Raw genomic sequence first — 16,609 nt, forward strand, 5'->3', positions numbered from 1 at the left:
ACATCTGATTGCTGCACATGCAAGTGCTGTGCTCACGAAGACACGCCCCTACCACTCACGGGACTCTTCACAATTGAACAGTCTAATGAGGATCATCGTTGTTGGTTCTTGAGCGTACCTGATTTGCCACCACGGACACGATGCGCTCGCAATCTTATTAGCTACCTCCCTGCAGCCTAGGGTATCTGGGTATTCCGGACACAGGCTTCGGGGCTTCTCGCGTTCCTCGCCTTACGGGTCTGTGCGTGCGAATGCGTGACTTGAGACGCAGCTACGGCTGGTGGGTGGTGGGGCCACTTCGGGAAATATAGCTTATCTAGTGGACATCTGGCGGGATCGACCCGCGGTTTCATGAAGCTTGCTATCCAACACAAGTGATCGATCTTAGCGCAGAATTGGCATTCTCAATGTGTATACTTGCGCGCCGCGCGACTTCCAGGTTACGATAGCATTCCGGGTGGCAGGCTGGCAGCAGTGGCAGCAGCAGAAGCAGAAGGGACGCGCAACCGCCGCCGGCGGCCAGGCAAGTCCAGTAGAGCCGCGTCCCTGTGGCAAAGAGTGCTCAGTTACCTCCTCGCCTCGCTGGGTATCCAACCTAAGTTACCTCACCCCAGCTAGGTAGGTACCTAGGTACCTAGCTACCCCGGGATGCAATCAGCCTTGGAGTTTGGCAGGCTGCAGCTGCGAGTCTACCACGAGGCGGACAGCCTCCCCGAGGCCGAAGGACGCCTTACGGATGCATGGCATCTGCTACCTTGTCCAAGACACCTGGGCATCGCTGGCCCCTTCACTGAAGCCGGCGCCCTCGTCATCGCCCCAGTTCCTCCCCCAGTTCCTCCCCCAGTTCCTCGTCCGTTTCTTTCCCCCAAAAAACAAGGAACCCTCGTGGAGCCACGTGATGGGTTGATGCGCCTGGGCTATAGCTGAGTTTTCAAACCTCCCCCGTCCCTTGCCACTCCAGCAGCGATGAGCATCACCATGGTTGAAGCCAGATTTACATACTCATGGCAACATCTGGCGCCTTTGCAATGGGTACTTCATCCGCAGTCCCGGATAGTTTTCGACGAGGCAATGGCGCTCTAGCATGGCGACGCGAAAACGCGACGACGCGACGAGCTGGAGCTGATACCGCCACGGAGTTTCCAGAGCGGCAAGGCTTGGTCAATTTCGCGAAATCAACCAACCAACCAACGTGCAACTAGCGCTCAGACTAGTGATGTCTTTGAGTTCGATTGGCAAGACAATGATTGAATATAACAGCTAGAGTATGCGTGCGGGAAGCATCGTATCAAGTCCAGCAACAGGCTATAGTAGACTGTTCTCATTTGGCTGCAGTTACTCGACGCGCCAGAATGGCCTGCGGCACAAGACCTGGCGCGCCGGCTTTGGGCACTGGGCCTAGGCATGGCAATTCTGGCACAAGAGTCAAATTTGATTGATGAAAAACAGGCCGGCCTTTACAATGGTGACATCGTGGCTTTGAACAGTCTGTTTATGGGGAGATGGAAGTGAGTACAACCAACCAAAGTTTAGCGAAGATGGTGCCGTTCCCGCTTCACCTCGCCACGGAGTCGGTCGATGCCCCCTATTCCTGGTCTGCCATCGGTTACAGCCAGAGATGGAGAGCTCATACGGCTGAGCCTATAAAGAAGGGATCTCCCTCGGCAGCGTAGTTTCCAACACATCGGTGATACTCGAAGAGCCGAACGATAGCACGACGCCAAGCCAAGGTCACGGCATCGCGATGAGGTCTCCGTTGGGATTCCTGATGCTTGCGCAGGGGCTCATTGCCCCTGCTGCTGCTGTCATCACACAACCTCCTGCCAGCGCTGCGTACCCACGCTTCAACTGTGATCAGACGGCATACATCGTCGAATCTGATACTCTCATTGCCATCGATCCAATAACGGGCGCTAACACGATTATCAACACTGCCGTCTGGCCGAACTCGCTGAATGCTATGGGCTATAACCCGGTCGACAATTTCCTTTACGCACTCGACTCTGTTACCAATGCTGTCATTCAGATAGCCTCAAATGGCAACGGACGAAGCATAGGTATACCCCTTTACCCGATAACCCCAGCCGACTTTTTCTTCGTCGGTGATTTCGACTCCAACGGCCAGCTTTGGTTTGCCTATGATACCTATTATGTCCAGCTGGACCTTTTCCCGGGATCTGCGACATATGGATCTATCATAAAAACCGGTGTTCTCGACACCCTGGGGTACTTTATAGCTGATTGGGGATTTATTCCAAACAGTGGGGGCTTCTTTTATACCATTGCTGGCACTAGCGGAAGCAACAGCCCCACCTCGACTATGCTGCGCTGGAATTCTGTTACAAACCAATTCTCAGTCGTAACGACGTATGGCTTCGTTGCCGGACAAAACGTTTGGACGTCCGTCTACCCTACTCAAGACGGGTTCCTGTATGCCCTGGAGGACTCGACAGGCCAGCTGTGGAGATTCCCCATCAGTGGAGGAGCTCCTGTCTTCGTCGCACAAGAGCCAGTTCCAAACTCGAGGAGCGATGGAGCACGCTGCGCGCAGCACCCTAATCCTGCAACTGTCACCAGAACCACCTACATCTCAGGCACTAGCGCCTACACATCGACCTTTACACAGTCTGGGACTTCCACAGGCGTAGTCATTGTCGGAGACCCCGCAAGTACCATCACGACCACGACCTTCATTTCTGCCGGTAACCCTCCCTTCACGTCGACCATCTCCCAGAGTGGGACCGTCCCGGGACGCGTTATCATTGGGGACCCCGTTACCACAAACACCGTCACCACATTGATTTCTGGAACGCCATTCACTCTTACCATCCCGCAGGTCGGCACTACACCCGGTACCGTAGTCATTGGGGACTCGATAACTACCACTACGATTACCACCTACGTGTCAGGCCCTGCCTTTACGTCGGTATTTTCTCAGACTGGCACCGTTCCCGGCACCGTGATAATTGGCGACCCTGTCAACACAAGGACGATCACCACGTTGGTGTCAGGTGTGCCCTTCACCTCGACTATTTCTCAGTCTGGCACGATCCCTGGTACGGTGATTATTGGAGACACATTCAGCACTAATACTATTACCACCTTGGTGTCCGGCCCAGCATTCACGTCGACCGTCGCGCAATCAGGCACAGTGCCAGGTACAATCATTATTGGAGATTCATTCAGCACAACTACTAGAACTACCCTGGTGTCCGGATCGCCGTTCACGTCCACCGTCTCGCAATCGGGCACTATACCAGGTACGGTGATTATTGGGGATACGTTCAGCACGAATACTATAACCACCCTGGTGTCCGGCTCGCCATTCACTTCAACCGTCTCGCAATCAGGCACTATACCAGGTACAGTCATTATTGGAGATTCACTTAGCACTACTACTAGAACCACCCTGGTGTCCGGCCCGGCGTTTACGTCTACCATTTCACAATCAGGCACAGTTCCCGGCACGGTGATTATTGGGGATCCATTCAGCACCAATACTATAACTACCCTGGTGTCCGGCCCGGCGTTTACGTCTACCGTCCCACAGTCAGGTACTATACCAGGTACGGTTATTATTGGAGACCCCGTGTCTACAGTAACAATCACCACCCTGATTCCAACTGGTCCTGCCTTCACATCCACGGTCTCCCAATCAGGCACCATCCCAGGTACGGTTATTATTGGAGATCCTGTAAGCACTGTCACAGTTACCACGCTCGTGTCTGGTCCAGCCTTTACGTCAACAGTCTCGCAATCTGGCACCGTCCCTGGAACGGTGATTATTGGTGACCCATTCTCCACTACTACCGTCACCACTCTCGTCTCAGGGCCTGCCTTCACTTCGACTGTGTCGCAATCTGGCACTGTTCCTGGAACAGTGATTATCGGCGACCCCTTTGCGACTGTCACAGTTACCACGCTCGTCTCAGGGCCTGCCTTCACGTCGACAGTCCCACAATCTGGGACTGTCCCTGGAACGGTGATAATTGGTGATCCCTTTGCCACTACTACCGTCACGACTCTCGTCTCAGGACCTGCCTTCACCTCCACGGTGCCGCAATCTGGCACTGTCCCGGGAACAGTAATAATTGGTGATCCCTTTGCCACTACTACTATTACCACTCTCGTCTCAGGACCTGCCTTCACTTCGACGGTGCCGCAATCTGGTACTATCCCTGGAACGGTGATTATTGGTGATCCTTTTGCTACTACCACCATTACCACTCTCATCTCAGGGCCTGCCTTCACCTCCACGGTATCGCAATCTGGAACTGTCCCTGGAACGGTGATAATTGGGGACCCCTTTGCCACTACTACCATTACCACTTTCGTCTCAGGACCTGCCTTCACCTCCACGGTACCGCAATCTGGCACCGTCCCTGGAACGGTGATAATTGGCGACCCCTTTTCAACAGTTACCATTACTACCTTGGTTCCTGGACCTGGGTTTACATCGGTAATTTCGCAGTCAGGTGTAGACCCTGGAACAGTAATCATTGGGGATTCATTCACTACCACGACCAGAACAACCTTAGTTTCTGGACCGGCATTTACATCTACAGTGCCACAATCTGGCACAGTCCCAGGCACGGTTATTATTGGGGATCCGTTCGCCACCAACACCATTACGACTCTCGTCTCTGGGCCGGCCTTTACCTCCACTGTTGCGTCCCAGTCAGGTACTGTCCCAGGTACCGTTGTAATTGGCGATCCATTTACTACGAACACCATAACCACCTTTGTCTCGGGACCAGCATTTACCTCCACTGTTGCGTCCCAGTCGGGTACTATCCCGGGAACCGTCATTATTGGTGATCCGTTCTCTACGAATACCATAACCACCCTCGTTTCTGGGCCAGCTTTCACCTCAACCGTGGCGTCCCAATCTGGCACTATCCCAGGTACTGTTATAATTGGCGATCCATTTACTACGAACACTATAACCACCTTCGTCTCTGGACCGGCATTCACATCTACTGTCGCAAGTCAGTCGGGTACCATCCCAGGCACAGTTGTAATTGGTGATCCATTTACCACAAATACTATAACCACGTTTGTATCTGGACCGGCATTTACATCTACTATTGCAAGTCAGTCAGGCACAGTCCCCGGCACCGTCGTTATTGGCGACCCATTCACGACGAACACAATCACCACCCTTGTCTCGGGGCCAGCCTTCACCTCAACCGTGGCGTCCCAATCTGGCACAGTTCCCGGTACAGTAATTATAGGGGATCCCTTCGCCACTACCACCATCACTACTCTCGTGTCGGGGCCGGCTTTCACCTCGACCGTGGCGTCCCAATCTGGCACAGTCCCTGGCACGGTAATTATAGGGGATCCATTCGCTACCACTACTATTACCACGTTCGTTTCAGGGCCCGCCTATACCTCAACTGTCGCGTCTCAATCAGGCACTGTACCTGGCACGGTAATCATAGGGGATCCATTCGCTACCACTACTATCACAACTCTCGTCTCAGGGCCAGCCTTTACCTCAACGGTAGCGTCCCAATCTGGCACTATTCCTGGCACAGTGATTATAGGGGACCCGTTCGCTACCACTACGATTACTACATTCGTAACTGGTCCTGCTTTTACCTCCACTGTTTCACAGTCAGGAACGGTCCCAGGCACAGTGATTATAGGGGATCCATTCGCAACCACTACAATTACTACGTTCGTCTCTGGTCCCGCTTTCACCTCCACGGTTTCACAGTCAGGGACGGTTCCCGGCACGGTTATTATCGGTGATCCATTCACTACCAATACCATAACTACGTTCGTGTCTGGCCCAGCTTTCACGTCGACTGTTGCGTCCCAATCGGGTACGGTGCCGGGTACTGTTGTCATCGGCGATCCTTTCGCTACTACTACGATTACTACCTTCGTATCCGGCCCCGGTTTCACGTCAACTATTGCATCGCAATCTGGAACGGCTCCTGGCACCGTTATTATTGGTGATCCATTTACTACGAACACTGTAACTACGTTCGTGTCTGGCCCAGCCTTTACGTCGACTGTTGCGTCCCAATCTGGAACGGTCCCTGGCACGGTTATTATCGGGGATCCTTTCACTACCACCACTATCACTACGCTAGTTTCTGGCTCTGGGTTCACGTCAACTGTTGCATCCCAGTCTGGTACGGCACCGGGTACTGTTATCATCGGCGATCCTTTCGCTACTACTACCATCACTACCCTGGTGTCTGGGCCTGCTTACACGTCAACTGTTGCGTCCCAGTCAGGTACGGTACCGGGTACTGTCATTATTGGTGATCCTTTCGCCACTACCACAATCACTACCTTGGTATCCGGTTCAGCTTATACCTCCACCATACCTCAATCAGGCACTGTCCCTGGTACCGTTATCATTGGGGATCCATTTGCTACCACAACTGTTACGACTTTCGTGACTGGGCCAGCTTTCACCTCCACAATTTCACAATCAGGAACTGTTCCAGGCACCGTAATTATCGGGGACCCATTCGCAACTACTACGATTACAACATTAATTTCGGGCTCTCCATTCACGACCACTATACCTCAATCTGGTACTGTGCCTGGTACGGTCATTATTGGGGATCCATTTGCTACCACAACTATTACGACGTTTGTCAGTGGGCCAGCTTTCACCTCCACGGTATCGCAGTCAGGAACTATTCCAGGTACCGTGATTATCGGGGACCCATTTGCTACCACAACCATTACGACCTTCGTCACTGGGCCAGCTTTCACCTCGACGGTCTCACAGTCTGGTACAGTTCCAGGCACGGTTATCATTGGAGATCCTTTCGCAACTACCACGATCACCACACTAGTATCTTCTCCATTTACAACCACTATTCCTCAGTCCGGTACTGTCCCAGGCACGGTTATCATTGGAGATCCTTTCGCAACTACCACGATCACCACACTAGTATCTTCTCCATTTACAACCACTATCCCTCAGTCCGGTACTGTCCCAGGCACGGTTATTATAGGTGATCCTTTTGCAACCACCACGATTACTACGTTGGTCTCGGGTTCTCCATTTACAACTACTGTACCTCAGTCCGGCACTGTACCGGGCACGGTTATTATTGGGGACCCTTTCGCAACCACCACGATCACTACATTGGTCTCGGGCTCTCCTTTTACAACTACTATTCCACAGTCTGGCACGGTTCCAGGCACGGTCATCATTGGGGACCCTTTCGCAACGACGACGATTACTACGTTGGTATCGGGCTCTCCATTTACAACCACTATTCCCCAGTCCGGCACTGTACCGGGTACGGTTATTATAGGTGATCCTTTCGCAACTACTACGATAACCACGCTTGTTTCAGGTTCTCCATTTACTACTACTGTACCTCAGTCTGGTACTGTACCGGGTACGGTTATTATTGGTGATCCATTTGCAACCACCACAATTACCACGTTGGTTTCGGGTTCTCCCTTCACAACCACAATTCCACAGTCTGGCACGGTTCCAGGCACGGTTATTATTGGTGATCCTTTCGCAACTACCACAATTACCACGCTGGTAACAGGTCCTGGATTCACAACTACTATACCACAATCTGGTACGGTCCCTGGTACGGTTATTATTGGGGATCCTTTCGCAACTACCACAATTACCACGCTGGTAACAGGTCCTGGATTCACAACTACTATACCACAATCTGGCACTATACCGGGTACGGTTATCATCGGGGACCAAGTGTCTACTGTGACAATAACAACTTCGATCCCTTCTGGCCCCGCCTTTACGTCCACGATATCTCAATCTGGTACTGTACCGGGCACCGTCATAATTGGCGTGCCTACCAGCAGTTCGTCAAGCTCGACAAGCACATCCTCCACTAGGATCGATACTAGCACCAACAACGTGGAACCGACCTTTGTAACTGTCATCACAGTTATTCCGACTGGTCCCGGATTTACCACCACGATCCCGCCATCAGGTACTGTACCTGGTACGGTGATTATTGGGGACTCGGCGACCACTGTTACGATCACAACCTTGATCCCCACGGGCCCAGCGTTCACATTGACGATACCCCAAAGTGCTACTATCCCAGGCACGGTCATAATTGGGGACCCGTTTTCTACGGTTACTATTACCACAACTATCCCAAGTGGCCCTGCTTTCACGTCAACTATTGCGTCCCAGACAGGCACGGTACCAGGAACCGTTGTAATTGGGGTGCCTGCAACGAGCACTTCGTCAACATCCACGACTAGGATCGATACTAGCACTAACAACGTGGAGCCTACCTTTGTGACTGTCATCACAGTCATTGCCACTGGTCCCGGATTTACAACGACGATCCCGCCATCAGGCACTGTACCTGGTACAGTTATCATTGGGGACTCGGCAACTACGGTTACCATCACCACAAATATTCCTAGTGGCCCTGCTTTTACGTCAACGGTCGCGTCCCAGTCAGCTACTATCCCAGGTACTGTTATAATCGGCGTACCTTTGACCAGCAGTACCTCGACAAGCACAAGCAGGACTGATACTAGTACTATGAGCGTGGAGCCAACCTTTGTGACTATAACTACCATAATTCCTACTGGTTCCGGATTTACAACAACGATCGCGCCGTCAGGTACTGTGCCTGGTACGGTGATTATTGGGGACCCAGCATCTACTGTCACCATTACCACTATTATCCCTACCGGCCCTGACTTCACCTCGACCATCTCGCAGTCTGGTACTGTCCCGGGTACCGTCATTATTGGACAGACATCCACGGGCTCTGTCGCTCCCGTAACCACCACTACCGAGTCCTCTACCATATCTGTGGCCCCAGAGACAGAGACAGAGACTGTCACTCAGCCCGTAACCCAAACGGAGATAAGCACAGCCACCAGCGTTGTCACTACACTCGTGCCGACAACTACTACACTGACGCTCATCTCAACCGCTGTGGTGCCCACTACGGTTACTTTCGATCGGACAAGCACAGCGACGTCGTTTGTGTCGATAACCTTCTCCACCGTGTCAACTTTTGTTACTAGCGTCCCAGTGACAATCACCACGACTGCTACACAGGATGTGACATTTACTCAGGTCCCGACAACCGCCCCTGAAACGTCGACATCGGAGATCGAAACGACCCCTACCGAGTCTTCGACGAGTTCTGAGGCCGCAACCACTACACCCCCAACATCTACTCAGACCGAGCAACCTACCACGACGGAAACCGAAACGAGCGAGACTGTATCCACTACCGAGGTTTCCTCTAGCTCAGTTGGCCCGACCACCGTGGTGTACCCTACACAGACCACCGAGACCGAAGCCGAAACGTCCACCTCGTCTATGGAGCCTGTCTCTTCAATGACTGGGGAGCCGACCGATACAACTACGTACATTTACCCAACGTACTCAACACCGATGACCACCGAAACTGAGGCCGAGACATCCACTTCGTCCATGGAGCCTGTTTCTTCGATGACAGAAGAGCCAACTGACACGACTACTTACGTTTACCCAACGTATTCTCCGCCCGTCTCGACCGATACCGAAGAGCCTGCCACGTCGACGTACGCTGTGCCCTCGTCCACGGACACAATGAACCCGATCACGGAGCCTACGACTACCGACACTGCAACCAAACCTACATATACTTCGACATATACTTACACAACAGTATACAACACTTACGGTGAATTGACCACCGAGACCAAGACCAAGACGACTACCTGGTGCCCTGGAGAAACAGAGCCTTCGGAGTGGTATCAGACCAAGGAGCACCACGGTGGCTATCCGGATGAAGACCCGGCTACCAAGCCGTACCCTGGCGGAGCTGAACACCCCGAGCTGTACCAGACCAAAGACCATCAGGACGGTTACCCTGCCCCGTACAAAGTCGACCCCACCGGCCCGGCTGAGAAGCCAACTTACACGGCCACGTACACCCAATCGACCACTTATACGATCACCTCGTGCCATCCAACTGTCACGAAGTGTGCGCTGGGCCAGATTACCAGCGAGACTCACACTGTGACAACTACGTGGTGCCCTGGAGAGAACGGTGCTGCGGACCCCGTCGGACCGCACCCCTTACCCACGGCAACAGACCATGCCGGTGGTTATCCTGGGGCTGAGCCAGGGAAGCCGGCAGAGACCCATCCTCTCGGTGCACCTCCTCACCCTCCTGTCCCTGCGGATGGCCCCCACGCTCCAGGAGAGGGGGAACCAGCGAAGCCTATGGGTCCTTCACCCGCTGGCTACGGCACTGCCGCCAAAGACCCGGCTTATCCCGTCCCGACCTTGCTCCCGTCAACCTTCAAGGTCTCCAAACAACCTGCCGCTTCAGATGCATACAAGTCCGGAGCCGGTCCAATCCCTTCTGCTGCGCCTGAAGGGTCTCATGGTGCCGCTCCTGGCTCGGCCGCACCTAGTGGCAAGCCCGAAGACGGCGCGAAGCCTGGCCAAACCGGCACATCCAAAGCCGATCCTGCCGGGACCAAGGGATCTGAACCTACCACGGCACCGTACAAGCCAGCAGAGGTTCCTGCCGGAGCTCCCAGTCTTCATGTCTCGATTGCATTTTCCTTGTTCAGTCTTGTTGCGTATCTCCTTTGTTTTGAGGCATGATGGATCGTGCGTTTGCGATTATAATGGCTCGTCTTCTGATATATTTCATATAACTTTTTCTTGATATTTGTAACATTAGAGATTTTTAATTTCAGCACCGCATTCATGCATTACAATTATAATGAGTACACCTAAAGAAGAAGCGGCCACCTTATCACGAGCATGCAACGAGAAGAATGATGTGCCGTGGTATGCTCTACATCTTGTGTTGGATCCAAAGTTCGGGAATGGAAAGCCTTGCTCAGGCTATCAAGTTTTTCTAGGATTCTACTCACAGCATCCAGACGTACTTAGAAGTAGGGCACAATAAAAGGGCCACATCTCCTCTAGTAGGTGCAGTTTGGTCACCCGGGCCAAGCACGACTGCCAATGTGAGGTGCAGACACTGATTGATAATTTAGTGATAATCAGAGCTGACAGACGTGATTCTGAGATTTCTTACCCTGACGCACCCGTCTCGTAGGTCGGGCCAAACATTTGGTGCTCTTGTTTCTGGTAGTGTAAGAAGTCGTCTGGTTTACCTCATGGCACACCGTTGGCGACACATGCCAATATGTGCCAACTGCTGCCAATGGTGACGCTCCAATTCAGGGTTTCCGCGAAGAAATACCAAGACTGCAGGCATGTCGCGACGCACCAAGTTTATGATCAAATTTCGGGCGTCTCCTTCTCAGCAACGGAACCACAACACAGCTAAGTGAGATGCGGACACAACGCGAATTACTCTCTGGGTTGGAGGCGAAACAGTGACGTAGAGATGCCGGACTTTCCTGCTCCACTTGGTCGAACCACCTGCGCGTTGAGGGTTCGAAAACGTCGCCAGGAGTCCGTTCTTGAAGAGTAAGCAGAGTCGCTGCTTCGAGTTGTGTGGCGTGGTAGTTCAAAATGCAAGACCCACTGCCATCCCTGGACTTGTTACCACCGAAGACTTCCATTTATATCCCATACGCAATGAAGGATAATTCACTGCGGCTCATTAAGAACTTTACAGCGTCGTTTTTCATGCTATCTATCTCGCTCAGAAAAGCATGGCCAAATTCACGTGGTATCATTTCGCTGCTCCAGAAATCCCTGTGCCATCCTGGCCAAACCTCATGCATACCCCGTCGCTAGCGATGCGGCGAAGTACTCTGCACCTTTGATGGTACGCTTCTTGACGCCCTCAAGAAACCCATCCACCATCCTCTTGTCCATCGGGACCGACAACTCGGCGGCCGCAGCGAAGATGTTCTCGGCCGCCGCTTCCGTGGCCACCATCTCTGCTACTCTAGGGTTGGCTTCTGCGACGTCATAGTTGGTGGATACTGCCTCTGTTGCTTCTGCTGCTGCTATTGTTGATGCTACTGTCGCTACTTTCGGTGCTACATCTTCTGGGCACCCGCAGGAGTAGTTCTGCATGTCGTGCATGCCAAGCGCGCCGTTGCAGACGGGGGACTGCTTGAGCGCCATGTACTCGGCCATACGCGCCTCGAGCTCCTCGGCCCGCCGACGCCTCACCGCCTCGGGGGCCACACTGTCGCGCTCGGCCTCGTCGTCGGTCCGCAGCTCGTGGCTGTGGTCGAGCGCGTCGCCCTGGCGCAGCTCCTGCCAGAGGAGCAGGCCGATCTGGTCGCTGATGACGGGGGCGTTGAAGAGGCGGCGGCACGCGCGCACGCCCGTGCCGCGGCCCTCGTTGCCGATCATCTTGATCTCCTCGATCGTGCGCGTGCTCTTGATGGTGACCTTGTCGACGTGGTCGGCGAAGTGGTGCCGCAGGAAGTCGAGCAGGAACTCCCTGCCGTCCTCGACCGACAGCCGGCGGCGGAACTCGCTCTCGTGCTCCAGCTGCCGGATCTCCTGCTCGAAGCGCGTCGGGCTCTTGCTCTTCCGCCGCGCGTTGATCACGGTGCACTTCGACAGCCGGCGCAGGTCTCTCTTGATCTCCCTGGCCTGCCTCTTGAACTCCTCCGAGTCCTGCTCCAGCGCCGGGCTGGGGCCCTTGAGCGAGATGCGGATGCCGGTCTTGAACCTGGTAAAGCTGTCCTCTCTGCTGTCGTCAAGTGGTGAAGTAGCCGGGCTCCAGAATCTGTTGGGTTCTGCGGCACCTGTGCTTGGTGACGGTGGAGCTCCGTCTTCGAAGTTGGTGTTGGTCGCCTGCAAGGGGTCATTCTTTCCATCGGCAGGGGCAAGATTCGTGTCGATGTGTGCCAACTGGCTCATGTGAGCTCTGATTTGGTAGTTGAGGGTCCCGGAAGACATCTTGATGCGGAGTTGGTATTGGCAGTCGTTGCGATCGGGAAGTCACAAACTTCCACCGCCCGGTCAGCAGCACAAGAGCTGAAGACGTGGGAAGTTGACGCCTTCGCAGAAAGCGGGCCGGCCAGAAGAAAATACGGTGGGAGGGCAAGCCTCTGCTCACCGAAAGTTTTGCCAGAGAGGCGCTGATGCCTTTAAGTTGAGCTCGTCCACGCGGCAGACACAGCTGGCTGAGCAAATACCTTGCTTTTGGCCACAGCGTCTCAGAGGCTTTGTTTGGTTATGCACGCCTCTAGGCTGAAGCTGGTTGCGATGGTGGCTTGCAGTAAGTCCGGGGCAAAGGGGCGTACAAGTCTTGTAGGCGATGAGGAACAATGAGCGTTTTAGAGGAGTTTGTTCATCGTGACTCAAGTGAATGCTGCATTCTTCGACGGCTATGAAGCTTCTTATACCTTCCTGCACATCACCAGTGCCTCCCCTACCATTCACCTGCCATCTGGGTCGGTTTTCCAGAAGCACGCCTCATTGTTCGACTACAGTCAGTGAGACATCCAACCCAAACAAGCTTTCTGTCACCTCAGCCTTGACTTGACAGGCTCATGCAAGCTGCACACACCGCCCCACACCCCACACAAACTCTCTTCTTCAGCTTTGGGAAGCCTTTTATGAAATCAGTACGGAACCACTGCCAACCGGCCTGCCGGGTGTCTCGACTTTCTTGCGATAAGCTCGTGCTACCCGGGTATCTATCCAAAAGTGTTGCGGCTGGGTCCCACAATAGCGCCGAGCCCCGTAACCCAATTCGCGGTCTGGTTGGGCCCCGAAACACCCGGGGACTCTGGGGAAAAGGCGGGTCTCATCCCATTGGGGCATGCTGCTTTCTGGACCTCCGACGTCTGTCCCCGGTAGCGCATCTGAGACCGTGTCTGCCGGGCAGGCTTCCTACGGGTTGGACCCGAGATTTGGCAGAGAAGCCGGTCAGGAACCCATCTAGAAGTATGAATGGAATTCATCGTACCGCTATTTGGGGTCTCTTTACCGCCTCGCCGCCATCGTTGTTGAAGGTGAGACATGAAATACCGACGCACTCATAGGACATGAGTTGCATAAAGAGTCGGTCTATTAGTGACTCCGGATGACCCACTTGACCGATTGGAAACACGATGATGCTGAGTGGTGACCCAACAGAACTGTCATGGCCTGTGAAAGCATTCGGGACTGTACCTGACTGGCTCCGGTCTACATTATGGGCTGCCCATTAGCTCAGACCGGGTAGGAGCCGTAGTCATTGATGGTCTGGGACGGCTTCGAGATGTCGCGAGTCAAGAAGGACAGGATCCTGCTCTCCAGGCTGTAGCTTCGATTGTAATGCGTGATGGCCGAAGGGTCCAGTTTCTTCCGCGACAGGCTCGCCGCCACGCCCTCGACGCGGGTCAGACTGGGATGCATGACCAGGGCGCCGTTCAGCCTCCCCAGAAGCTTGGCGTAGCTGGCCGTGGCCAGCCGCAGGAACCTGTCGTGGCGGGATTCCTTGCCGCTGATGTAGGACAGGGACACGTGCCTGGCAAAGGTCTCCCGCCACAGCTTCTCGTTCATGGCGCGGTCCTCAGGGAACAAGGTACTCCGCGGCAAGGCGTCGGCGCAGCGGGCCTGGATCTGGCTGGCACGCCGGTTGGACCCGTTCAGGAAATAGCAGTCCATAATGACGAGTTGGCACCAGCCGACGAACTTGTTCCCGCGCAAGAAGGGTGTGCGCTCGGCGCCCAGGACTAGGATATCGTCGATGCATTCGGCGATGAAGTCGAGATACGACTCGTAGCCCTGCGTCTCGATGTGCAAAACCAGTTCGCGGAGGAGCTCGGTGACCTCGTTCTGGACCTTGAGCACGTTGGACATGTACGCGGCCAGGTAGCGCCAGAGCTCGAGCGTGATGTCGCGGTTCGACCACCACAGCTGGCTGACGAGGAAGTTGAAGAGCGTGTCCAGTCGTGGCGGAGAGACCAGGGCGTGGACAGTGGTGAATGCGGATCGGCATATGGATCCGGCCTGGACGTTCCTGTTTTCGGAGAAGAGGTCGCAGGCCATTTTGATGTATCGTGGCGAGTCCCATATTTCTGTCTTGGGCGTGTGTTTACCGTCCATCGGTCGGGATAGCCGGGAGAACGAAGGCGTCAGGTTCTTGAGGCTCTGTAATATGAGTTCCTTCAGTACCAAGGCCCCGGGGGTTCGAAGACATCGGGAGATTGGCGGAGGCGTAATACATCTCACGGAACCGGGGAGCCTCGGGGGCTCGGAACCGGCCCTGGGGATGATGATCATGCCGTTCTTCTTCAAGTATTCATCGATCCTGACGACTTTGCCGTTCCGCTTGAAGGTGGTGGGTTTTCCGACGGCAGCACGTTGACGCTTGACATGTAGCATCCTGGCCACGTCCTCTCGTGAGTTGTTCTTGACAAAGTCCCATTGCTTGAATCTCGTCTTGTACACTGGAGTCTCGATGTTTAGTGTGCATTTCACTTGTTCTGCTTACATAGGGCAACTCTGTAGTTTGGGCGGGCGTTCAAGTCAATTACAATGATTGGGAGTACTCACTCTTGATACTGCGGACTTTTTGGTAAGCACAACGCCAAAGGAGGAGGATGTAGATGAACGCACCTGGCCTTGAAACCCTTGGATTCCATTATGGACATGATATCCTTCAGTGTTCTGCCTTCATCTATGTACAACCGTTTGAGCTCGGCCCTGTGAAGCTCCCAGGCCTCTGGCGATTGAGAAGCCAGGTATGACTTCCGGCCGGCGGAGAACTTGGACTGCAAGACCGCCATATCAGGGTTGACGCCACGCTTGGAGCGGCCTCCTCGTTTCGGCTTTTCGCTCGTCGGGATCTGCTGCGGAGGGGGTGGCGCCCATTGCTCCCCGTTGGAGCTGAGGTCGGAGTCAATTCCATCGAGAAGCATGTCGGGCCCAGCAAGATCAGCATCACACAATATCATTTCATCAGCAGAGAAGGCCCGCATAGAGTACGCCAATGGAGAGGGCCACGACGGCGTGGGCGCAATGTCGGAGCATGATGACAGGAGTGCATGCAAGTCGGTGTCGAAGGGGATCTGGTAGACTGGGTCCATTTTGAGGCTCTCACTGTCTCCCTCCAAGCATGAGAGAGAGGATGCCACTTTTTGATGTCAAGACAGCACGTCAATGGCGCCCAAGATACATTGTGAGAGACTGGTCGTAGTACACAAGAACGAGAAGAGAAAGAAGAACGAAGAAAAAAAAATATCCCGAGACGCGTCCGCGATCGCAGGAGGCAGCTGTGCCGTGGCCTCATACAGATCACGCCTTGACATCGGCCATCATCACGTTTGGCGACCTTTCGCTTATCGTTGGCACTTGCGGGGCTGTAACCTCGTGCCCACAGCCGGCTCCGATCGTACGGCCCAGCCAATGGTGCTGCATGTCGGCGGAGCCCGTCAGCCGAGTCGTCTTCGCTGGTTGGCCCAGCCCTCAAGACCCTGCATCTGCAAAAGTTCCCGGCTACCGCTTTAGGAGTAGCGGCCAGGACCCCGGGATCCGGATCTCAAAAGTGGCATTGTGTTGCCCATACTATGTATATAGCATCCACCTGAGTGGAATAGGTAGACGGGTGCTGCGCCTTTGTCAATCACCATGCCCCAGCACCTATATCGAAACAACACTCCGCGATGGTTTCAACATCCAGGGCCTGGAAATCCTACTAGGCAAGATCAGCACAGCTTTTGTGCCAGCAGGATCACCATT

The 16,609-nt window shown here is 54.2% G+C and overlaps 3 protein-coding genes across 3 annotated transcripts; 1 reads left to right on the forward strand and 2 right to left on the reverse strand.

The window, feature by feature from the left end:
* Positions 1–1,744: 1,744 nt before the first annotated feature.
* On the forward strand, positions 1,745–10,597 carry JN550_008904 (uncharacterized protein; the record flags this gene model as incomplete). Its single annotated transcript, XM_049320917.1, has 3 exons — positions 1,745–6,976; positions 7,058–7,277; positions 7,335–10,597. 3 exons carry the CDS (start codon positions 1,745–1,747, stop codon positions 10,595–10,597), a joined length of 8,715 nt encoding a protein of 2,904 aa, XP_049169020.1.
* Positions 10,598–11,689: 1,092 nt separating this feature from the next.
* On the reverse strand, positions 11,690–12,835 carry JN550_008905 (uncharacterized protein; the record flags this gene model as incomplete). The annotated part of the gene is made up of 1 exon (XM_049320918.1): positions 11,690–12,835. The coding sequence occupies one exon, from the start codon at positions 12,833–12,835 to the stop codon at positions 11,690–11,692; it is 1,146 nt and encodes a 381-aa protein (XP_049169021.1).
* Positions 12,836–14,095: 1,260 nt separating this feature from the next.
* On the reverse strand, positions 14,096–15,957 carry JN550_008906 (uncharacterized protein; the record flags this gene model as incomplete). Its single annotated transcript, XM_049320919.1, has 3 exons — positions 14,096–15,318; positions 15,363–15,373; positions 15,488–15,957. The coding sequence occupies 3 exons, from the start codon at positions 15,955–15,957 to the stop codon at positions 14,096–14,098; spliced, it is 1,704 nt and encodes a 567-aa protein (XP_049169022.1).
* Positions 15,958–16,609: the final 652 nt, after the last annotated feature.

The sequence above is a fragment of the Neoarthrinium moseri genome, assembly GCF_022829205.1.
Source record: "Neoarthrinium moseri strain CBS 164.80 chromosome Unknown scaffold39_Wmoseri_CBS_16480, whole genome shotgun sequence".
Taxonomy (NCBI): Eukaryota; Fungi; Ascomycota; class Sordariomycetes; order Amphisphaeriales; family Apiosporaceae; genus Neoarthrinium; species Neoarthrinium moseri.